This window comes from Larimichthys crocea, chromosome XV (genome assembly GCF_000972845.2).
Source record: "Larimichthys crocea isolate SSNF chromosome XV, L_crocea_2.0, whole genome shotgun sequence".
In the NCBI taxonomy this organism is placed as follows: Eukaryota; Metazoa; Chordata; class Actinopteri; family Sciaenidae; genus Larimichthys; species Larimichthys crocea.
Window position 1 is genome coordinate 10009589 of NC_040025.1, and position 25385 is coordinate 10034973.

The 25385-nt window shown below is 38.9% G+C and overlaps 3 protein-coding genes across 4 annotated transcripts; 2 read left to right on the plus strand and 1 right to left on the minus strand.

Annotated features, from left to right (window-relative positions):
- The first annotated feature begins 5261 nt into the window (after positions 1-5261).
- cd63 (CD63 molecule) lies at positions 5262-14434 on the plus strand. Its single transcript, XM_010732042.3, has 8 exons — positions 5262-5410; positions 6270-6355; positions 11103-11291; positions 11400-11474; positions 11560-11658; positions 11877-12020; positions 13776-13859; positions 14008-14434. The coding sequence occupies exons 2-8, from the start codon at positions 6290-6292 to the stop codon at positions 14071-14073; spliced, it is 723 nt and encodes a 240-aa protein (XP_010730344.1). The 5' UTR covers positions 5262-5410; positions 6270-6289; the 3' UTR covers positions 14074-14434.
- A 266-nt stretch (positions 14435-14700) lies between these two features.
- letmd1 (LETM1 domain containing 1) lies at positions 14701-20046 on the minus strand. Its single transcript, XM_019273919.2, has 9 exons — positions 19873-20046; positions 19474-19628; positions 18957-19072; positions 18146-18228; positions 17859-18045; positions 17052-17153; positions 16802-16954; positions 16617-16713; positions 14701-15906 (listed from the first exon to the last, which is right to left on the minus strand). The coding sequence occupies exons 1-9, from the start codon at positions 20004-20006 to the stop codon at positions 15839-15841; spliced, it is 1095 nt and encodes a 364-aa protein (XP_019129464.1). The 5' UTR covers positions 20007-20046; the 3' UTR covers positions 14701-15838.
- A 703-nt stretch (positions 20047-20749) lies between these two features.
- On the plus strand, positions 20750-23819 carry gtsf1 (gametocyte specific factor 1). Of its 2 annotated transcripts, none has more exons than XM_010732039.3 (7): positions 20750-20838; positions 21998-22114; positions 22192-22298; positions 22565-22691; positions 22777-22860; positions 22979-23036; positions 23621-23819. In XM_010732039.3, the coding sequence occupies exons 2-7, from the start codon at positions 22030-22032 to the stop codon at positions 23694-23696; spliced, it is 537 nt and encodes a 178-aa protein (XP_010730341.2). In that variant the 5' UTR covers positions 20750-20838; positions 21998-22029; the 3' UTR covers positions 23697-23819. The 2 variants fall into 2 exon arrangements, with proteins under 2 accessions (XP_010730341.2, XP_019135125.1); XM_019279580.2 differs by lacking the exon at positions 20750-20838 and adding an exon at positions 20878-20896.
- The last annotated feature ends 1566 nt before the right edge of the window (positions 23820-25385 follow it).

A 25385-nucleotide genomic window follows, 5' to 3' on the forward strand; every position in this document is an offset into this window, starting at 1 on the left:
GTACACAAACGTGTGTGTGTGTATTTCGGGTTAAAATGCATGTGAAACTGAGTGACTAACTTCTTCAAAAATGCTCAATAAAGATTTTTTTTTTTTAAAGTAATTGAGTAAATGTATTGAGAAAGTTACATTACACACTGATACTTGGCCTATGTGTGGAGGAAGTATCAGTATCAGTTTCAGGAAGAGAGCGGTGCAGTGTTTCAGACTTTACAACACCTGCACCCTGATCATGTTGTAGTCTCCTGTTGATGTCTATTGCAATTTTTTTTTCTATTTTATTTCATTTATACCTTGCAGTTATTATTTATATCATGGTCACTTACTTTTGTAATATTATTTATATATTGGTCATTTTACATTACAATACTCTTTTTATATATCATGCCACTTTTATCCTCAGTACTAGTCTGTTTTGAAGGTTGATTGTTTTTCGTGTTTAATATTTAGGTTCAGGGGCGCCGCCAGGAATTTTGGGCCCCATGACAACAAAATCATATTGGGCCCCCTCTGCGCAGCTGTTGTCACCACATCTCTAGGACCTAACTATCCCATCAAAAGCTTTACATAACTCTAATTAAAGGCTTGCAACTATTTTGCGTCTTGTAGTTCAATACTAGTACTAGCACAATATTTACTGCTGGTGATTTGTACATGCATGCAAGTCTGCAAGATTATTTGATGCAAGATTAAAAGCCACCATAAAATGTGCTAAAGGCCATTTTTTATTTAACTTTTACTGCCCAAAACACGTAAATACAAAGAGATAACTAATTTCATTATTAGATTTGAAATATATATACTCAATGATGATGGTTTAATAATTTTATATTGGTGCTATCTATTTTTTAGGCCCCTGTCAGTCGTGGGCCCTTGGAATTGTCCTAACTTTTCCCCCCCTATACGGTGATCTATAGCTAATTTCCACGTTCGTGACAACTGTACTGAGGGTGATTTCTTTTTTGATTGACAGGTAGGTGTCATTATAGGTGACTTGTTTGAGCATGCAGGCTTCATTCAGCTCCACCTTAGGTCCACTGATGATTCACATCTTTGTTGATTTTTAGATTAGCCAGGATGTGGAAGAAGCAAAACTACTAACATGGCAGATTTTGAGTTTCAAAACCTACAGGTGACGTCACGCTTTGTTGTTGAGTGCATCCCATGTATCGAGGCTAAGGCACCACAGTGACTCAAGTTTAAATCTATCCTTTGTCTTTTGCTGCATGTCATCCCTTCACTATCTCCCCCTGAAGTTCTTGTCCCCCTTTCCAGCTGTCACTGTCCAGAAATATATATAGCCTATAGATCATATAAGAACACGTGTTTAGCTCTGTGGCAGATGATCGTCCACCATGAGAAGGGTTCGGCCCAAGGTTTCTGTATCTTAAAGGAGGTTTTTCCTTGCCACTGTTTGCTCATGGTGGGAATTGTTGGGTCTCTGTAAATAATCTACAGTCTGTATCTGCTGTATATGGTGTCATGAGAAGAATGAAAACTTCTGTTAAGATTTGCTGCTATATAAATAAAATTTAATTGCACCTAATTTGACTGCTATCAGGCTATTTAACAACCATTATATATTTAGGATAGTGTGTGCTGATAACGCCTAATAAACAGCCTGATAACAGTCAAATTGGTTGTTTAAACACATAACTTCTTTTATTCTTCTTTATTATTATTCTTTCATTAAATGTTCATTGTTATATGTTACTGTAATCAATTTATGATCTATTTTATAATATTCTAAAACAATTTCAGTGACTCTAATACATTTTGTATTGCTCATTTTAAGGAACCTTTTAACCAAATTGTGGTACCTTTAGTACAAACAAGAGCACCTGTAGTTTGACATTGGTGGAGTAAGTAAATATGAGGAGATATGGGCTCACTGAAAGAAAAGCCACTCTTAATAAAGTTTACCATTGGATTTGTCCTAAGCAAACACATGATGGGTGTGAGCTTCAGGACTTTAAGGATTTCAAGGTTCCATGGTAAGAAAAATGACCAGCCATGGCAGCTTTATAATCTTATACCATTTCTTAATTTTAGATGTGAAACTCGACTTAAATATTCTGTTTAATCCTTGTTTCTGTTATTTAAAAGTCATTATTATTTAAACCAGGACACAATTGTAATAGGTGAGCCAGGTTATATATAGGTTATTTCTGGGTTTGTTGGTGGCTGTTCTGGATTTGAATCCATACCTAATACCATACCTGATTTTAGATTATTTAATAGATTAAAACTAGTTTCAACCTGCAATATTTAAAAGCATTTTTGATTACCAAAAACATTAAGCTGTGTATGCTGCATCTGTATATACTTTCAGATAATTTAAATGCAATGTGAAACACCCTGTAGCATCCTCTTGTGGACGGTCAGGAGACTTTTCATCAACTGCAGCTGTATGAGACAAACTTGTGTAGTGTATGTATATTACAAAAACACAAACAAGAGACCAGCAAATAATAATTCTTAAATAACAACATCACCTATATTTATAGAGTCATTTTCAAAACAAAGTTACAAGGTGTTTAAATTTCCATAAACAGACACTTATTTGAATGCATGTCATCAGACGATAGCAGTTGAGTTGGTGCTTTACATGAGGCAATCAAGATTAAAACATTTGGGCAACAATTAGGCAGATAAAATTACAGGAAATGAACCTAACACACCATAAGACTGAAAGAGTAAATTGAGCAATTACTCGCAGAGCCCACAGTATAGCACATGACCTCAGCCACAACCTCAACCCATTCTTCACACTGCTCCCATGTGCATGGCACGCTATGGCAGGAGTTATGACCTCGCTGACATCTAACTATCACATCATACATCTTAATTTAAGCCATGCCACTATGGTCCAGACTGCTGGAATATCTCATTCATGGTCCCCATTGGATGAAAAAATTGCTACTGCATTGTCATTGTGGGTGTGTTACACTGACACACCGCCAAGATCTACACGTTGCATACAGACCACATGATACTGCATTTTATTTGTGCTATCATCGCGGTCCTGCAGTTTACAGAAGATTAAAATCTAGCCACATCATCATTGCAGTCAAAAGATTAGAGTTAGATCCCAAAGTAATGAACAAAAATACTTTTATATAGTGTACACTGATACTTTATGCAATACTTCAGTAGGCACGTGTATGTCTATATAGTGTAGTATATCTTATTCATATAGCATGTTCATATCTATTTATACTTCCTCAGTACTCTGTATACACTTACACATGATCCTGTCTTATTTATACAGTGTATAGTACACATACATAGTTTGTTGTATTTTGTTTTATTTTATTTATATCACCATTTTTTACCTAAAATTGTATTTTATTTCTTTATTTTATCTTAATGCTGAACTGACCTGTTATTCTCGTCCAACACATTTTATTGTACTGTTGACTCTGAAACTGAGCCAAAATACTGTGTGTCAAAGTAACCAACCATGACTCAAAGCAAATTTTTAAGTGGACTGTGTATATTATCTGTCTGTCTTGTCTGTTATGTTAGGATGGGCTCATCATGGGATGTGGCTCGGTCAGGTGTTTGCTTTTTGACATGCTTCTGATACTAATCAGCATAGTCAGCCCAACTGAGGTCAATGATCTGGTCCTAGGCGTTCATCTTAACAGCGTTAATGTAGGGGAAGAAATGCAGCGTGAGTCAGGGGTGATATGTTATAGAGCACATGATCAAGACTTTTCATCTTCATCATATGAACTTTAAACTTTTAAAAAGTTCATAAGTCGTTGGTTGGACATGGAACATTAACACGTTCACGCCATGTTTACACAGATAGAATAATAGAACATTAGAAGTTAAGAGGAAAGACAGTTACAATTGTCTCTTTTGTCCAATCGTTTCATGCCATAACATACATTTGAAGCGGAATTAAATACATTTTTAAGAATTTGTGGCTCAAAACATTCAACAATCAACTTGACGCTCATTAAAAAAAAAGTTACAGCATTTTTAGAAATGAGGAGTTAGGAGTGTTCTTAGAAAGAATTACTCAATGAGAGCTTACTTAGCAGTCTGCGGATGTTACTCAGCATCTAAAAGAGGAAATGTTTGAGTAATTTGGTTTGTCACAGGCAAAACTTTGGCCTTACACAATGTTAAACGCCCAATAAGTGCAGCAGAATTTAGGATTTTTGGCAGACTCCGAACAGGTAGAGAGAATATGTCTCATGTATGTGCCTTACAGTTCACTGTCCAAAGCCGTGTATTTAAGATGTGTTAATCATTAACACATAAAGACATGCCATGATATGAACTGACATTCTATCTGGTTTATTACTGCTAGTATTTGTTCTGTTTTACTGATTTAGGCGGTGAGACCAGTGTCCTTTAGATGTAAAATCTAAATTTATTACAGCGTCAATTACTTTACAGTCATATATATCATCCACTGTTTACCTATTACCTGCCCTTGAGTGTGTGACTCCAGAAATAAAGTTACTTTCTGAATGTAGCATCCACCAAAACCTTCCAACTAAAACTGGAAAAACATAAAACATATGGGTGTTAAATCATTGTTTAAATGTGTTAGTATGCTATTATTAAACATTTGAACATGAAATGTGTATGAAATTAAGAAAACAGGATACTTTTTAAAGTATGTTTTGTTGTTGTTGGGCCCTTTTTGATCAGCAACCCCACCTCATGCCAGAAACCAACCAGTATTGCTGTTGTGGTAAACCACCTGGCTGTGTGCTGATTAATGGGGGGGTGATATAATTAAAATCAACTTTGGAATCTATAATTGGTTTATAAACTATAACTATTTCCTTTATTAATGACTAATCATTTGCCAGATACATCTTAAGCCATTAACTTTTGGGTTGTCAGTTTTGTCAAGACTTATTTTAATGATTCTAAGTTATTATAACCAAATAGAAGAGATAAACACAAGCCAGTGAGGGCTTTTTAAACAATCTGGCGACCCCAAAATATGTTATTATTAATAGCTCCAGAACAAAAACGCAACTGATAAAGTTAGATTTTAGACAAATTGACCTTATGGTTACATTTTTTGTAAACCTACTTACAGCACCAATGAGAAAAAACACAGTGTAGTTTTATGAGCTGAACTGAAACTAAATCATGTTTGTTTTAAAGTGATTTATTTAAGTTGTTTAGTCAAATTTTATAACTAAAAAAAAACAAAAAAAGAGTTGTGGAGTTAACGAGGGGACCGTGAAGGCAGCATTATGAAGTTATGGAGAAGTAATGAAAGAGGAGGACACGGAGGAGGAGGAGGAGGAGGTGTGTAGGGGAGAGGAGCAGAGAGGGAGGAGCTGTAAAAAAAAAAAAGTCTTAAAGTCTTAAATTTCAACACATCGTCGTCTGAGCCTTCACGTCGCAGGAATTTAAGGACTTCATCTCAAAGGTAGAAACCCTCCTCCTCCAAAAAAAACAAAACAAAAAAAATAACCGTTGAAATATCGAACTGTTGTTGTTGTTGTTGTTGATTTTTGAAAAGATTCGAACTAACCGTCAGCGTTCTAGAACGCCAGCCGTTAACGAAGCAAACTATAGAGGGCAAAGAAAAAAGTTCCCAAAAAGACAAAAAAAAAAAAAAAAAAAAAGAAGGTAGGATGTGTCTCTGTCGACAGGCGTGGAAAAGAAGAAGAAGAAAAGAGAAAAGGAAAAGAAAAACGTGTCTAGCTTAAGCTTGTTTTCGTGTTTATCTAAGAGTATTTCTTAATAAATTGAATTTAAAGACTGAAGCGTGCTGAGGTTTTGATGTAATTTAGATGCCCGTGACAAAGCTGGTACTGTTGCTCCGCGGTGATTAACGGTCCCGGGGCTGGGCTGGCTGACTATTCGTTCCCTTAAGACACTTTTGGGCCCAGACGATGCGTCGTACACGGCCTTCAACACTTGCACTTGTTCTTGTTTGGTTATTTTGAATAGTTTGTTGTTTACAGAGTAGTTTGTGCATCTTAACTTTGATTTAACGCCAACATAGCTGATCATATTATGGATATTTGGCGTGGGCTGTGCCTGTAATTAAGTTAACGGGAACATGTGTGTGACCCACTGACTCAAATGTAAAAGATAAACACCATGGGTTTCTCTGTAGATGAGTCAAGGCCTTTTATGAGCTAAACCAACTGGCTTCCTTGTGTAAATGACTCATCTTTACCACAGTGTGTCAGCCCATTTAAAGTGCATAACATCCTGACTTTAAGAAAGAAAAAAAAAAAAGATTTAACAATGATTGTTTTGTTTTATTCTGGACCCAGGAAACTAATCCACATCAGCCATGGGTGTCGAAGGCGGGATGAAATGTGTCAAGTTCCTGCTTTTCTTCTTCAACTTCATTTTCTGGGTGAGTTGCGAGACAAATACTTGTTTATCTTTGCTATCGAAACACAAAGTGACACTGAGGGAGTGAAAGGAGTTTGTGGCGACCAAAATAAAAGCGAGCAAACAGAAAATAAGATTGTGCTTCACCTGTGCTGTCCTTATAAATCAGCTTATCTTTGGCAGAAATATGCTGGACTCTCTACTCTTGTAACATTACTCCGTCCTGCAAGCCCCGTGACTTTGAGCATGAACTCTGGTCTTGTTATCCCTCTCGCTCACTCAGGTTACAAAACAGTATATAATAATCTGTAAAATCAGCTGATGAGCAAACAGCCACACAAACTTATGACATCCACCTTATGATTGATTCGTCCTTGGAAACTGGCTCACATGGTTGTGTAGTATCAGTTTTAAGAACGTACACATCAGGACATTACAAATATCCTGGACTAATGCCGGATGTAACCTTTTTACAGAAAGAGATGATGGAATGTGTATCTTGTGACCAGAAAGTTTATCATGTGACGTGTGTCCAGATCAACTTGTTTGCTCCTTCGGTGACACATTTCCCATCAAATGATTTGCACAGTGTAGCACTGAGTATACATCTGATAGTCATCTCGCACAGGACAAGAGGAAGTACAGCATGACAAAGATGTATTTAATCTCTCGGCTCAGTGCACACAAAGAGTTACCTTCATTACTGATAGTGACTCTTAACTTTGATGTAATGAACCGAAGAGAAAAATAAATGTAGATTAGACTATATGATCAGTAAGCTGACATGTTACTTAAACACCCTCTTATTTAGCTTTTATAAGCATTATGTAACAATTCAGATTAATTGTAATGTACTTCTAAACAGATATAAGTGTTTATTGACGTATTTGTCAAGCATCCATAAGGAGAGACTGGTCTATAGACAGATAATCAATAATTATAATGAAGTCAAATATAGTTGTGATATATAGAAATGTCCCTGTAGCTGTTTACAATGACATTATCTTGTGTTTTAAACATGTATTAAATGTTTATAATGCACTTTAAGTAACATGTTACCTCACTGATGAATGTTTTGGTTCTGAACTGAATATCAAAACAAGACATTTAAAGAATATCAATTAAGACTATATACAGACTAACTATTCATGTATTTATCAAGCAACCACAAGGAGATAGTGGTGTAATGATAGATAATTAATATTAATAAGTACAACAACAACACAGTTAAAGAATATATTAGCCTATATAAATGAACTAACCTAATTGAATACATGTTTATAACACACAATGATGGACTTGTAAGCAGCTGAAGACATTTTATAATATTACAACTAGCAAATTCTTTGACTTAAACATACTGTGACTATGACTTATACTTATACTTTACTTACTCATTTATTTATTTACTTATTTATTTTTCACTTTACTTATACTTTGACTTAAACATACTGTGCTAATACTGTGACTTAAACAATTAAGAACCACAATGGTTACCAATTTAATAATTGTTCAATTATTAGATATAAATTATTAAATTCTACACATTTTCATCAAGAAATGAGTGTCAGAGTGAAGGAAAAAATACAACAACAACCTGGATAAACAAATATCCTTTATATATTCCCTTTCTATCCTGTGTTTGAAGTGCTCAATTCACTCCTTTATGTTTTCCCATATCAATCATTAGCTACCTCTTTGACTAGAGCTCAAATATTTACATAGGTGGTGCCAACAACGAGAGGTCTTTATTTGCAGTGACGGCTTAACTCGCAAAACACAACAAACTGGACTTCTATGGGGTCATCAGACATTAACGCTGCTGGCAGACTCCTGATATGAACAAGTCTGTGCACTTTGCTTGAAATGCACGAGTAGTTAGACCAGTTTGGCGAGGCTCTGTCAGCTTCTGTTTGTTGACATAGATACAATAAAAGGTAATATGAGTTAAGAGAGGGAAGACAATCGAACAGTTATAATGATCTCAGTCTGATATTTTAAAGTTATCACCACAGCTTTGGATTATTTATCAGCTAGTTGAAACAACTGATTACAGAATATGAATCATAATCTTGGGATGCCCGTGTGGAAAGAAATAATGCATGTGACAGACGTCATAGACACATTATGCAATGGAACAACACTGACCCCACAAAAAAATGCAGTGATGAGGCGTCACATGACTCCAGTTTCTTACTATCACTATTTAAAAACATCTCAAACCATCTTCAACACGTTGGATGAAATTAAACTGAGATATCCCCAGAATGTTGGTTGAATTAAGTTTAGAATTTCTTGTTAGATTTGGTTTCAATATCAGCCTCATATGTCGTCATTCGCGATTAGCTAAAATGTGACAGATAGATACTAAGTAGATGAAGAAAAACGGTTCAAAAACTACAGACAGGAAATCCATCCATCCATTTCACAGTCTCAGTGACGTAGACTATCCCAGCTGAGCTTCATCGCTGTGCCAAACAGGAAATATTAGGAAGAAAAGTGCAGATCAAACTGTCCATAGTTGACGGGTTTGGCCTAGGCTGCTGGATATTAATGTCTGTCAAAACAGTGATACTTGGAGAGGTGAATATTTTCTGAGCTGGTATAAAAAGTTTGAAAAAACGCTCTTCTATATTTTTGGACGGTCGCCCCACAGCAAGAAGGTTCCTGGTACATGTCAGCGGGTACTCCGGGTTTCTCCCACAGTTCAAAGACTTGCACTAGATAACTGGTGGCTCTAAATTGTGAGTGTGAATGACTGTTTGTCTCTATGTGCCATCTGATGGACTGGCAACTTGTCCAGGGTGTACCCTGCCTATCGCCCTAAGTCAGCTGGGATAGGCTCCAGCACCGCCGTGACCCTGATGAGGATAGGGGGTTACAGATTCGATTATTTCCATCATTGCAACATTACTGCAAAATGAGAACCAATGACCAGTCACTGCGTTTCCAAACTGATGTATTAACACTGATTATTGCAGTAATTCTTCACCAGTGACGTCCTTATCCATGTATCATCATATTAGTCGATGTTTTAAGACACACCCTGTCAACGTCCGGGATAAAATGGTTAGATTCAGGGTAACAGGAGCAGGAATTGTCTGTACAACTATTATTGAATCTGGTGGTAATGTGTTTGTTTTTAATGTGTTAATTACTTCTTTACTGCCTGCTGAGATGAAGAGAACTTTAAGCAGTCCTTAAAGGTCAGTTTAATGTCCAATAAAATAAAAATAAAGTGTTCAGACACAGTGGAGTCGCAGTGGAGTTTAGTGGTTGAACCGACTGCAGCTGAGTTAATTGTTTGACTTGTAAAAAGGCCACAGATTTAAGTTTAAAAAAGCCCAAACTACACCACTCTAAAGATACTTAGTGTACAATAACGTAGGACTGAAAATCTCACTCGAGGAGAAGAACTAGGACTTCAACACTCAATCGAACATTTTTCAGCTCATTGGCTAATCACTTGTTTCAGCTCGAGTAGTCAGCTTCCTTCCTGTCCTCAGATTGACTCCCACCCCAGTAACTAACCCTGATTGGACTCCTTTTTTGATAAAACCCTGTCAAAATAAAGGATGTGCAGCTCACTCTAATGTTTGCCTTAGAGCCTGTTTATCCCAGCTGATCACCGCCAAACAGTTCACCCACGCAATGTTTGCCAAAGATCAAACCTAATGCTCTTGTGGGCCCACCCAGAGGACTGGCACATGAATATCACATGTTACCATCTAGGGTCTTTCTTACAGGAATTGAAGACGGCCACAACTTCCTCCACTTATTGAGCCACAGCGCTTACTCACTTTGTGTGATGTGTGTTCATATAAGAGGAACCAAACGCTCGAATCGTAGTAAATAATGACTTATGATTTACAGAATATGGCAGGAATTAAATAAAATATGCTTAACTATGTTTCCGTTAGTGTATAATCACCTGAACAAAAGATATGTTAAGCTTTTATTACCATTGAATTAATTTTCTACCATTTGGCACAAAGACCTAATGCACATGAGAGAGGCGAGTAATGTCATTTGGGGACGTAAACTGGTGTATCTGTTGCGGGATAAAAAATTGGAACACTATAAGTAAATGGCTAGGCCTGGCCAATGAAACTATGAAGAGTAGACGGCGTATCCGTGATGTCACCCACAGGTTTCTGAAGAGCTGTTTTGAAGCCGCCATGTTTGTAGTCCAAAGATGTGGATTGTGGGTTTATTTCTGCTGTGATGTTGGACATATTAATGTGGGGACTGACTCGTCCTGTAGCCAGCCTCAAGTGGCCGCTCGAGGAACTGTCGTTTTTTGCACTTCACTTCCACATTGGCCTCATTTCCCAGCCGCGGTGGTCACCACTCGGGCGTACCTGTATCGCCAAGACTGTGTCTGTTAGAGGACCAATCAGAAGTGCTAAATATATCTAAATATGAGCGGGTGGTTTTAAAGATCAGGGCGGTCACAGCTGCTTGATCGATCCTTGGATTAAGGAGTACAGTTGCGCCAGATGTTTAAAAATAGATGGACTAGATTAGATCATATGAACACATGTTGGACAGATGTGTTCACATATGAACACAGAATTAACAAGGACATCTTAAGAGGGCATTGTACTGTGGGACACTTTGAAGATCTGGCATTGGATGCTTATTTTGGTTGTTTCAAAGATGTTAATGTATCCCAGGCCTTTGTATACATCGTTGTGTTATATGTTGGATATACTGTCTGTTGTCTGTACGGAGTCCTCCATGACTTACACCTTGTTTCTTTCCTGCAGTTATGCGGCCTAGCGTTGATCGTCGTGGGAATCATGGTTCAAATCGGTTTGCACAAATCCTTCATGATCAACGATGCGTCAGCCTCGGGAGTGCCCATCGTCCTCATCGGAGTCGGCGTGGTGATCTTCTTCATCGCTTTCTTCGGCTGCTGCGGCGCTTGGAAAGAGAACTACTGCATGATCACCACGGTAATTCATACACGACAACAAAGACGTTGAATTAACGCTGCTGTGCGGGGCTCGATGGTACAGATTCATGAATGAACATGTATGTGAATATGTCTGATTTCTCTCTAGTTTGCCGTTCTCCTCTCACTCATCATCATTATCGAGATAGCTGCAGCGATTGCCGGGTACATCTTCAGAAACAAAGTGAGTGTCGAGTTTCATTACTTCCTGTGTTTAGTAAGGCCTGTCTAAATCGTGGTTTTAACCTCATGTTGTGTCTCCTGTCTAGCTCTCCGCAGTCGTCCAGGATAGTCTCACTGAAATGATTAACAAATACAACAACGGCACAACTGAATTCAAAAAGGCAGTGGACAAACTGCAGGAGGATGTGAGTTCAGCGCAAACTCCCCACTCACTGTTTATGCAGGGTGACAACACCTTCACATAACACTTCTGCATCCTGTTGGTCGGTGCTGCATGCATGACACTGTTTTCTTTTGCAGAGCTGTCTGTTGACACAAGTTATCTCCTTCTACACTACATTTGTCACACGATCTTTGCTCGCATGTCTATTTATATTAAATGTTTCTTCATTTGCACTTGTAGATGAAATGCTGCGGTGTGAACAGCTCTTTGGACTGGAAACACTTCAAACCTGAAGGAAACTCTGTGCCCGACTCATGCTGCAAGAATGTCACTGCGAACTGTGGGATAGGGACGATGACAGACGCTGCCATGGTGTACCAGAAGGTAAACCAGCCAGCCAGCGGCTGGTGTGATTGTGTTGTTGTTGCAAAATCAGCGAACATGAGATTAGAAGTTTGAATTAAGAAGTCGTGTTTACCGGTGGTGCCAGCAGCAAGCATGAGCAGACAGCTAGTCAGAAAGACAGAACAAGATTTGTTGTATCAGTTTACAGAGCAGACAAACAAACTCAAGCTGTAATTAAAAGGAACTGTGAAGGATTTAGTGGCATCTAGCAGCGAAGTTGGAAACAACCGAACACTGCTCACATCATTATTTATCGACCTGGGAATGAAAACAGGCAGTGAAATGTGAAGTTGAAACTACGGCGAAGCACGAAAGACCTCATCGAGAGTCGACCTGCGGTGCCTGTAGTTATAAAAGACTCATTTTGAGGTAGCAAACACATAACTGTTCTTAATTTCAGTCGATTATACGCTAATGAAAACATAGTTAGACGTATTATATTTGCCATATTCTATAAATAGAGCCCCTTCAATTTGATTGTGTGAGTAGATTTCCACACAACAGTAGGACACGTGTTTGCTTTCACATTTACTTTTAGTCATTTAGTTTATCTTTTATCTAAAGCGACCTACAGAAGAAGTGCAGGGTCTTAAATATGAAGCAGCAGCAGGAAATGTGAAGTTTGAACCAGCTGTGGGAGAGTGAACAATGAACAAGGACACTGGTTACACACAGTTTACTGTCAATCAAATAAAGACGGTTAAATATTTAAATATCCAATTCCCCTTTTTTTATGCATCTCTTTGTTCCTCTTGTAATCATTGCTGCTGCTTTGTTCTAGTTCACTGGTTCTCAAACTGTGGTACCAGTGGTGGTACGTCACCTTCCTGTAGTGGAAGCTCTGAAATATATATATTTTTTAGAAACTTATCAAACCATCTACAACAGTTTAAATGAAATTAAACTAACTTTAAAGTTACTCCTGTTACTCCTGATCCACTTCTCTTCATCATATTTCACCGTGTGAATGAACTTGACGACGTATCAGGCTGAAACAAAAAGTTATTTTAAGTAGAGTTCTGATAAACAATAAATAACAATTCTTATGAGGAATAAACCTGCTGATACTTAGAGAGACGAATATTTTCTGAGCGGTGAAACACGGTGCAAAACGTCTGAGAAACACTGTTCTAGTTCATTTGTTCCCTCTGTCGTGCTGTGCTGTGTCACTTCAGTCATTATGTCGGTCTCATCTGTTGCACTAATTACAAATATTAATTAATTAAGGTAAAAGAAGGAAAGCATGTACTGCATCATCCCAAATAAGTAAGACAGTTCAATATCGAATATTGATATTTGAATCATTTTTTAACAGTAATTATGAACTGAGCAGGATGTTTTACAGATGGTAGACTTGTCTAGGAGATAAACACTGTTACTGAAATTAAAATTTCTCCCCCACAGCAGACACACACACTGATACAGATACACCTGCATTCAACAGTTGCATGTTGTAATTTTTATAACCCAGCTCTGCTGTTGCACGACTTTTTATCCTCTTTAAGCTCATTGTTAATCTCTCCGACAGCAGCAGATCATTCTACACCCCTCTGTCGTAACTCGCCCGGAACTTGGCAAACCATTGGCAGCTTAGTGTGTGTGTGTGTGTGTGTGTGTGTGTGTGTGTGTGAGTGAGTGAGTTGACAATGAGGAAGTTTTACTCTGAGGCAACCTGTCAGCAACTGAAATGTGGTTATTGATCGTTGCCGCTCTTCTGTTTCTTTTTCGTTGTAGGGCTGTCACGACACTGTGGAGGCTGTGCTGAAGAAAAACATCCAGTGGGTCATAGTTGCAGCTCTTGTTATCGCTTTCCTGCAGGTACGTATCAAAAAATAAGAGTTTTAATGAACCATCTTACAAGACTCCTCAACTTATCTTTTTAAAAAGTGCTACGGGATATAAAAAGTTTTATTAGATGTCTTGAACTCTAATCATTGTCCTTCTCGTGGGATTGTTTTCGTTGCAGATAATGGGCATCGTGTTCGCCTGCATGTTGATGAGAGGCATCCGCAGCGGCTACGAAGTCATGTGATTCAGCTCCACCTCGGAATAGGAGGAGCCGGTCGTTCAGATCACTTATTGGGAGGCTTTATTTCAAAACTTTTCAACGTGTTCATCTTATCCTTCAGATATAATGCACAGATCCACATATTTCTCTCTTGTTTTGATTTTGGATTATATTTTCATAGGTCACCGACGTCTCTGCTTCGATACTGTACGAGCTTTAGGAGGCTCTGAATGTTAGGAAAGATTAATGTCCACTCTGTTGTTAGTGTATGTTCTTGTTGGCTGCGAGGGATTCTAACATCTTTTACTTGGCTTGTTCTTGAGATCTGAGTTTTTATGTTTTGCTCGTTTCCAGTTTCTATTTTTATTAAAGACTCTTTAAATTACATCTCACTGTTCTTTAAGATAAGATCCCGCACCGGGGCGGCTTACCACACAAGATGGATAAGAATGTTTTTGATTTTTTTTCTACAGTAGCCTAGAGCAGACAAACCAAACATTGATCTAGATATGGCCTTTTGCTTTTTATGTAAGTTTCACAGGTTTTCCTACATGTTTGGAAGGAATGGGTGAGGCGTGGAGTATTCATTTGATTGCAATCTGCAACTAAATCCTACACACTGGACCTTTAAGGGTAAAAAACACACGAAAGCTCCATAAATGTGTTTATTTCAGACACAATTCCATTACATTGTATATAATATTGGCACAGCAACACAACAAATAATATCACAATAAAATGAGACAGAAGAGAACTTTTTTTAAGTCATATTTCAGACTTATTGTGCCCGTCTTTGTGAAAGGCACAAAGGATGTGCAAGTCCTCCTGAAGTTGGCAAAAAGCTTGAATGAAAATGAAATTGTGGGCTGGTCTGACCGGGATAAACTCTGTCATCATGAGTCCAAAGCAAGAAGACATCAAGTAAACAAAGTGCCATCACAACCCTTTTCAGGCAGCTTGTAAATGTTGCACAGCACTTCAGAAAAGGTTAATCTACAACTAGAAGTTCAGTCAAAGCTTTGAATGTCTTTGCAAGTTATAATTTAGCTTTTAGTTTGTTTGTTTTTTACAGAACCCGAGAATGCTTAGAAGGTGCCTTTGTGTAATCTAAAGATTTCTGATGACTATAAACGATTTCTTTCCTTAAAGACATAGACCACAAAGTTCCCCTTTCACGGGTTGTCTACAATTTTTTGTCTCCGACCAGCATTACTCATCGTAAAGAAGTAAGATCAGAGCACACACAGTGAGGTAAAGAACATTTTGTACGCGTCACAGCCACATGAAAGCGGACTTATCTGGATTTTTATGAAAGGAATGTGTGCAAACTTTGCCCCTTTGTTCGCCTGTCTGTCTGTGTAGCTTTGTAATAATGTGTTGGCATAGTAAACAATCGACAAGTCTGCACTCTACAGTGGAAACAAGCTTGAGATACAGTTAACAGGTAATCATGATACGTCACCACTTTATATAGTTCAGTGCTTCAAAATAAATTTAAGTCCCTCATGAGGTTTTGTAACACATGAGAACGCCACACAAGTTAAAACACGCCTGTCTTATCGTGAAAAGAAATCCTCTCAGCTTTGTTGTCGTTGGTGGTGTTTGTCGGTGTTTACAGCTGGAAAATATTTAGAATTTGGGCTAAGACGGTTTGTTTTTACAGTTTTAAGTCTTTTTTCCTTGGCAAAAAAACAAAAAACGAGACGTTGACAGCTCTCTCCAGGAAGTTTTGCTGCCCAGTGCATGAAAGAGAACGTAATCACCAGAACAGATTGCTGCAGGCTTCCTGTCAGTGTCGGCCTGGGTAGTTGGCAGAGAGAAATACGATGCTGTGCAGAAGAAGTGACACCTCTGAGTCTGCAAAAATGAAACAAAAAGAGGCACAAACAGAGAGTTTTAGAGAAGACAGACCTGCTAACAGGGACGGTTACAGGAATAACCTCTTGTGGCTGCAGAGGGAGCTGCATGCATGATAAATCCTCCTCCTAACTCTCTTCAAGAGAGTAATTTTGAACCGTTCCTTATCAGACAAAACAGACGTTTCAGTTAGGGTGCATTCAGACAGGATACAGTGCTGCGTTGAAAATGCAGGTTTTTACATTAATTTGAGTGGGAGTAGTGCGCTGTAGGCCGCCAAAAAGGGGTGTCCGCCAAAAAAAACACAGCGTCCTGAACGCAGAGAAGTTGAGAAAACACAGCCTGGCGTCTCGTTGGGGCCGGCAATCAGACGCTCAGACCGGTCAAACCTCTCCAGGGTCCTCCTGAAACGTCTGCTGAAACTGAGACTGTCCAGGTGGATTAATGGACTAAACTCTGATACTCTACCTGTTGTGTTCTGGCTTTGTTTATTTCATGTACCCAGCTTCTAAATCGGAGTCTTACTCGCAATTTTAGCTGCAAAATAGAGACATTAAAAAGTTTAATTTGAGACACAGACAGTGAATATGAGTGAGGGAGCCCGTTAATCAGCTAAAAAAGCCGGACAACCCTGCAGTGGTTCGCTGCAGCGCCTCATCCTGTCTGAATGCACCTTAAAGTCACAAAATTCTGCATATCCAAATGAATACCTTTCAATGAGGACGACACCTGAAGCCACTGGGATAACCACTCACGACACTGGTTAATCTCAAGCCCGTCAGAATTTATCCCGCGTAAGTAACAAGCCTGAAAAGAGAGAAATATTCTGTCTTCATAACACAGGAAGTGTTGATCGTACAAATTCTGCCAGCTGAGTCGTGTTGGAGTGACTGACCTGTCTGACTTCAGTGTCATTCAGCTGGTGTGGGCCCAGCCTGACGAGGGCCCGGTCCAGCTGGATGAGCTCCAAAGCGTGGCCATTCAACCGGTGGCTGATCAGGAATCCCGGAAGGCGAGGCGTCAGGAAGAGCAACGGGCTGATGTGTCTCTGAGGGGAGGACAGACAGACAGACGAGAAGAGATATTCTGGTGGTGTTCAAGTTCAACAAACCTTTTTTTACACAGAGTGGAGGACTTTCACTGACCATTTGTTCCACGCTCATCCTCTTCATACCCAGAGGCGGTCCAGAGAACAGGCCACGGACCGCAAGGATTTCAGACACTCTGGGGTTTTCTCCTCTCAGCACCTGAAAATGCAGAAAAACTTTAAATATTTCAATATTTACACCAGACTAACAGTCATCTGCAGCTAAAATAGTTCACAGCTGAAGTGTTTGTAGCATATAAGCACAGTCAAGAGTGGTATCAGATTCAGTAATGGATCAGCTATTCTAAGTTTGTGCGTGAGGTTGCAAGCTTAAAACCAAATCTTAGTCTAAACATCTTAGCTGGCAACCAAAAGGGGAAGTCACTGCGTCATCACGGGCTGGAACATAACTTCCAAATAACCAAATAATGTTTTAATTAGCCTGATGAGTCTCTGTAAATGTAGGAACAACTTTATATCTGTGTGTTTCACTTAGCAGGATTTAAAGATTTGGACATTTAGAGTAACATCAGCTCAAAGTTTCATAATTTTTATTCCACATCTTTTTATTTCAAGAAAGTTACGATAACCAGCATGCAAACATTATAGTACACTGAGTATCCTTTAACTCCGGCCCAGAAATATGAATACTAAATCAAAACAAACCAAACAAATAAAAAGGGAAAAAGACTTTGAATATATAATGACAAACTAACAACGAAGGGAAGACCCACGATATATGTACAGCTTGTAGCTCTTCGTATGAAAGCAATCAAGTGATACAGAAAAGTAGACAAAATTAAATTATGCTTCATACTTTGAGATGTATTATGTATTTTGGTGTGTTTCCGATGCGTTCACTTACTTTAGCACAGAGGTCCTTAAGGTGAATCTGTAGCTGACTGTCTTTGACCCGGTTGCTCGTGTTTTCGAGCCCTTTGAGCACCGGCCAGTGGTACCGGGCTCTGAGGGAATGGTACACTTCCCGAAACTCTGCCTGCTGCTTGGGAGTCCAGAAATGAGGGATCAGGAGCTGACGGGGGAAAAAGTACCTGACCAGTGAACAGCAGAGGAAAGACACAATCTAATCATTTAATACAGTGTGTGACAAAGCGTGGCATTTAAAATGTGGTTGTTTCAAAAGAAACTCACATCAGGACAAAAACCAGGTAGTTGGCAAAGGGAGGGATGGAGATCAGCACCAGAGGAATGGCCTTAATCACGTGTCTGCGAAACTGTGAAACAAATGTAAAGAGATTCATCTAACATTAAACATTAAATAACGCAGAGGTGTTCTCATGGAGCTGTGTCGATGTGTTGCTCAAAACCTAATGACACACAAGGACACGTAACTGACCTAGCGGCACCTTCCCCTGGTAAAACTTGGGAAGCTTTGTGCGTTTAAGATGTGTTGTGACACTAGTATGTTTAAAAAAGACAATTATTCTGTCAGAAACTTCAAGTAGATGTAACAAAAGATCACCGTTAATGCTTACGTTTGTTTTCGTCTGCAAAAAACAGCCATTTGTATCAGTTAAATCAGGTAGATTTTGCATATTTGCATTTTTTCCGACCTTTATACATTAAAACATCTCTGTGAAATGGATGAATGTTTCTGGGTTTGACTGTCACAAACAAATAAGAGCATTATAAAGATGATCTGTAGCTTTTATCTCACGTTAGATGAAGTGTTCGTGTCTCAACAAACTCTCCTTCCCCATGAAGGCTGTCACTTCTTCAGCATTTTACTTTGTAATATCCAATTCCCTTTTTCTGTTAGTATTGTTTTCACATTTTTATACACACACACACACACATCTGGTTATAGATGTGACAATACTTTGTCTTATAGCAGCTACAATAAAAGCTGTTAAGGTTTTATTCACAACTAGCTCTAATGTGTGTGAAATGGCCTATTCTGTGTGTGTGTGGCGAGGGATGTTCAGTAAGGAGACCCACACACCTGTCTGAGTTTCTCCATGTCCCTGTAGGGCAGGTCTTTGTACGGTAGTCGTTCGTAGTGCATCTTTAGTTTTATCCTCTTCACCTCGTTGGCGTCGCTGAACAGCAGCTTGAATCCTGAAAGAAATTAAGTTTATGATGAGAAAAATTAGAATATAAATCTTGTAATTGTATTTTATGTAGTCTATATGTGGTATAATAAGTTCTGTTATATATATTGAACTGTATTTGTCTGTGTTTTGTTGAGATTAGTACAGATTGAGAGATTTTATATTATTACACTAGTCGTTGTCATTGCATCTTATGTTATCTGATCTGATTCCCATTTCTTCTTTGTATTAATCTTATTGTATATTGTCAGGTTATTATTTAAAATAGCAGAAATCAGCCCTATACTGGTGTTTAATGTTTCACACATTAAATATTCTTCATAAATTGTCTTTTCAAAGTGTTTGTACCATAATGTACTGTAACAGAAACAGAAACAGAGAGAACATGATGTTAGACAGGGGACTGACCTTCAAAAAAAGTGCGGTACAGCTGATGAAAGCGTGGAAATCTCCTTTTGAGGAAGTTTTCATATTTGTTATTAACCCACTGAAGCCTGGAGGAGACATACCGACCAACACCTCTTCTAACTTTGGACGATGAGTAAGGTCTGCACAGGGAAAACCTTGAAAAACACAGAGAAGTCAACATGAATAACATCATTAAAATCAGCATTTAATCACCTGTACACCTGTCCTGGTGGTTTACAGACAAATACATATGTTATAATTCAAACATTAATATAAAACCTGCCTCCACATCAGTTTAAATCGAGTCTTATCGAGTATATGTTGACACATGCTGACATGAAGCTAGCTCACAGTGAAAACAGACACCCTGAAGGCACCTTGAAGGTTTTCAACACACACCTGGACGGACAGGTGTACACACGTGCAGAGTACAGGCTGTTGGTGATGGTGTTTGTCCTCAGAGCAGACAGCCGGGTCAAAGACAGATGTCCCAGCAGACCCGAGCAGCACAGCGCCATGTTTGACACCGTCATGTCCCAGCCCGGGTCTCTACCGTAATGACGGTTATATACACGGGCGCTCAGCTACCGTAATGTCTGATGTATATACACAACCCATAGGTGTAAGTTTTGTTGAATTCTTGAATGCCTGTAAGACAAAGAGTGCCAGATTTGACAATGTGGATATGTAACATTTAAAAAATAAAAAAATAATAAAAGTTACATACAATTTTGTCTTTTTTTTCTCCTTTTTTAAAAATGACATAGTAACCAAATCTAAGCCAATCAGGGGTGAACAAATCTAAAAACCAGTTCTTCCTTTCTTTCAACATCTGGAGTCAGATAACAAAGAATAAATTGTATGGGACATGTTAAACAAATCTGAGCCGGCTCTTTGAACCGGCTCGTTCACAACAGACACATCACTATAATAAAGGAATGACCGGTGGGTGTATGAAACATTTTAACATTTAAGGTAAATATTGGCAAAGTACAAAAGAGGATTAGGGCCACATGTGAAAAAATGATTTGAGCTATGACTTAAGAAATTATAATAATAAAAAAACATAATTAATTCTGACTTATTTTTTATTATTTTTAGAAAAAAATCAGAATTTTGAGAATAAAGTCAGAAGTCAAATAAATTTTCCACATGAAGAAAGAGTAACGACTTTTGCTTTTTATTTAGATTCAAACAATTAAGACTGAATATCGTTGTTTTTATCGCGACAGTAGATATCGCGTGCCCGTTGTCTCGCGATATCACAGTAGATATCACGTGTCCGTTGTCTCGCGATATTATCTCGAGAGTGGGCGGAGTTAGGGACATTGTTCACGAGAGCGGAGGCGGCGCAGAAAACAAAAGGTTTTTAAAATGTCGATTATTCTGTGTTAAAACTTCATTTTTTGCTCTGTTCTCACAGGTAAATCTGAATTTACTCGATGTATTAGCTACCTGGACGACTCACCTTTTTTTTTTTTTTTTTTTTAGTAGCATACTTGGCTACGAGCCAACTTTTCTTCACGTGTTTTCTGCAAGTTAACTACAGCTCGACAGTTAAACATTATACAGCTGCAGTTTTAAACTTTTTGGTCTTTAACGCCGTCCAGGTGAAACTTCAGACCCGCATGAGACGCTGCATCGAGCGGCTGGTTGCAGTCTGTGAACCCGGAGCCTTGGTGTGGTGCACCGTGTTGTTGTAAAGAGTGAAACATAAAATAAGGTGCTAAAATGGACTTAAAGTCGGTTTTAGTGACAATTTTGTAGCAAGACATATTTGGCCTGCAGATGAGGATAAAATTTAACTTTTAGTTTTTTTTTAGATTTGTTTTTTTTCCCAGGTTAAAAACCTCTAAACATCATTTAGTAGATTGTTTTGCTATGAGTCATCCCTAAAACCAAATTTGAAACAGTTTATTAGAAATAATTAGACCATATTTTGTATGAAGTAGACCCTGTAATCCTGTCTGAGTCTTAATTTTCGCATTGAGGTCAGACTAAAACTAGTGTGAGATGAGATGTATTTATTTTTTTATAACCATGAAATGACATTTCATCTGAATAGAGGGAAGATTATCTTTAATTATCTTTTAGTTTTCTCCAGTGTAGTGAGAGAATTGGCGTAATTTATTGAATATTTTAGATAATTTAGAACAAGAACAATTTTTTTTATGGTACACCTTGTCTGTAAATATAATTGATATGAGGTCTTGATGTCTCACATTGTCGGTCAGTGTTGAGAGGGTCATTAAAGTAAGTCAGTCAGTCAGAAACTAATTAAAATTTCAGAGTAACCAGCGTTACACTGGTTTCTCCAGGTGTTTCTGGACACTTCCACTTGATAAATAATGTGGCACACCTGTTTGGTTGATTCCTGCAGGTTTACAATGATCTGATTGGTTGTCGTGGTCGTGCATCTTTTAAAAAGCTGCATGTTCATCTCGGTAACCTGTCAGCACTTGTTGTTGCTCTACATCTTTTGCAGTCTCCAGGCTTACTTAAATTGTACTTTTCACCTTCCCAGGTGATCAGTCGTGTGTACTTTTTAAATTAGAAATGGCGAACTACATCAGATTTGGATCCAGTAATGGTCCGTGCAAGACGGCTGCAGCTGAGAGAGCAGAGCTGCCAGAGGAAACTGGTAAATACTTGAAGATATTGTCAGTCTATCTTCCGTTTTAGTTCATATTAATGACTTTGTTCTTCTGATTTTTAAAGATGTGAAAGGAAACTTTGACCCAGACAAACTTCTGCAGTGTCCTTTTGACAAGAACCATCAGATCCGGGCCTGCCGCTTCCCTTACCATCTTATAAAGTGCAGGAAGGTGAGTAAACAAAAGAAAGAAATGTAGATTTACCTTGAATTAGAGTGCACAGAGATGTGTGTATCATAGTTAATCTTTTGGACGTCACCAGATCTTTAATCTTCATCTTTTAAAATATTGCATAGTCTGACCCCGGCTTAGGTTACTCTGTGACTCTGCATGTTAGTCAGTCCGTTCCATGATTCAGTTCACAGAGTAACATACAGACGTTACAGGACTACCCGATGTTGAGTTTTTGCTTTTGGCTTCATCTCTCTCTGATGCAGAATCATCCCAAACTGGCCAGCGAGTTGAAAACCTGCCCTTTCAACGCTCGCCACCTGGTGCCGAAGTCTGAGCTGACGCACCACACCGCGACCTGTGAGGACAGGATATCGTTGGACGCCGATGATGGTGCGTTTTTAATCACTACCCTGCTTTGTCTTTCAACATGTGCTCACAAGTGTTTCCGAGCTGAATTATGTTTACGTGTCTACAGGTGGAAGCACAAACGGACACTGGAAAAGTCAGATTCCAGTCAGCACCTGGGTGAACACGAACACAACCGAGGACTGGGACGAAGGTATTACTAATAACCATCACTTCATGCCAAGCCAGCTGCCTCTTGCATATTTAGTGTGTGGTATTGATCGACTTGTAATTCAGTGTCTGTGGAGCTAACGCAGCGTTTTGTCCTGCAGAGGCTGATGACGCGGCTCCCGCATTTATTTGGGGTGTAAACACGATGGCGAAGCCAAAGTAAGTGGTCTGCTTCAGCCCTCAAGTGCTTAAGCTGTTGGGTTAGCCTGGATCGTGGCCTCAGCAGGCCTCAAGTTCTTCATCTTCTAAAATCTTCCTTCCTCTTCCTCTACGTCCTCTTCTTCTTCTGTGCAAACTGGCTCAGAGGCGCATTACTTGTGCAAAGACAGTTCTTTCAAAATACATTAAATACGTTGGAAAATAGCTGCTGAAAACATGTGAGGAGACCTAAAATGATATTACTGAAATGTGGAGTTGGAAGTTAAAATGTTTTCAGTCCAGGATTTTGTGGGCAGTCCTTTTTAAAGGGTGGCTCGATGACACCCTGAGCATACCCCCCTGCACCCCTAGCAGAGTGATAGAGATGAACTCATCTCGCTTAGTGTTTCAAAGTTAGTCATGTCCATTTTCTGAACTCATCTGACACGTTTCAGTCAGCACATTCAGCGGACACGCCCCCACAGTCCTGGAGCTGAGAATTAATTTTTACCAGATTTATTTTTTCGAATTTTTTTCATTCGAATTTAGCTGGGTGGTTAATAACACTTCGACTTTAACTGCTATTTTGTCTCATTCCTCTGCAGACAGGAGACAAGCCCCACCAACAATCTTGGTCCCACTTTTAGAACCCCTAACACCCTCCCCTGGTCTAGGATGTAAACCTTTACTGCACATGGCCAAATAGCATCTCAGTGTAGGCCTGCTGTGTGTATATGTGTGCATGGATGTTTCTCTTTAAAACTGTTCTTAGGTTTTTCATTAAAGTTTTTAGTCCTCACAGTTGCATTCCCATGACTGCCTTATTTGTTTAATTATCCCCATGTTACATTGACTGTATATCGTGAACCAGTGTTTGTTAATAAAAGTGTTTTTGAATCAAATAATTTGAGTCTTTAATTATGAAAATGATCGCTCTAGCTATCTATAAGATGGGCAAACAAGTGATTCTGAAGGGAATTAAGTAATTTGACTACAAGCGAAGTGTTTTGAGATGCATACAGGCTGCTATCAGTACGCAAACACAGCATACAGAAGCAGCAGACGTTTTTGGTGTACCGATACACTAATATAAAGACTTATCCTCTGTAACAGTTCATATTTTCTTCTCAAACTAGGTGAGCACAAGTCCGTCCAAGTGGTAATGTGGATCAAATCCCGCGTTTAGTGTGTACGTGTGATTCTGTAGGATTTTACAGGAACAAACATGGGCTGAAGTGGAAGTTGACAGAAGACGATCAGCGTTTACTTCCTTTTACGGTATTTAGACACAAAAACACGAGAGTTGTACTTCAGTTTATATGTGTGAAATGTCGCGTGAACAGAAATGCACAGACGAAATGAAGTGCAAATGTTTGTGGTGTATTTACACGAGGGTTAAGATTTACTTTACGATCATTAGTAATCTGTAAAAAAACATCAAATCCAACATACAAAACCTTCAAACAACACTAAAGCAAGTACGAAATGCCAAAAATAAATGATATAAAATAACACATTTAAAAAAGATCAACATTGTGCATCTAAACAATAGAAATATACATGCATTGGAAGACTGTGTTTATTTTTCATGGGCAATATCTCATTAATTAGGCGTTAACTTTTAGGATGCATGGACTCGGCTTTGTATAAACGTGTTAAATGCCACTAGATGGCGGTACTCGCCAACTCCTGACTCAACAAGTGACCCTTGCTTGACATGATCACCATCTCCAAGTCCTTTTATAACCTGACTCCTTTGACTTGATTATCTCCTTGATTCAAGTGGCTCCTCTGACAGAGCTCCTCTTCTAACAGAGGCACGTTTCACGCGTAAAGCACCGCGCTAAGACAGTCTAACATTTGTTTTTCATGTTGAGACTTTGCTCCAGGTGAAGTTCAGAGTTGATGAGTGTCAGGATAATCCCAGTGTGTTGGCGGACAGCCAGCGCACTCTGTCATATCTAAGTGCCTTTATTGATTTCATGTGATGACTGTCTATTTTAGCTGTGCCTATTATTAGAAGTGTTTAGATGGGCCCTGTGCGGCCCTGTCACCGTCTGTAAGGATGAGATATGGCTCCTCAGAGGAGAGTACGTGCAGGACTTCTTCTTCTATACATGACTTCTCGTGTCTATCAAGGAACCGCTGCCTCCTCCTGTATATCTGTTACTACCTATGCACTGTGTTTATTGGGTGACATATTATGAACTTGTCACCAATGTGGCTTAAATGTCACCAATCCTCACCTTTAAAACTCAAGTCAGAGATGTTAATTGGTGCTCGGCAGAGGCCACAACCTCCATGTCAGTCTGGGATGTTGCCAAATGAGAATTAATAAAAAATATATCCACACTAAGCCAGACATATAAA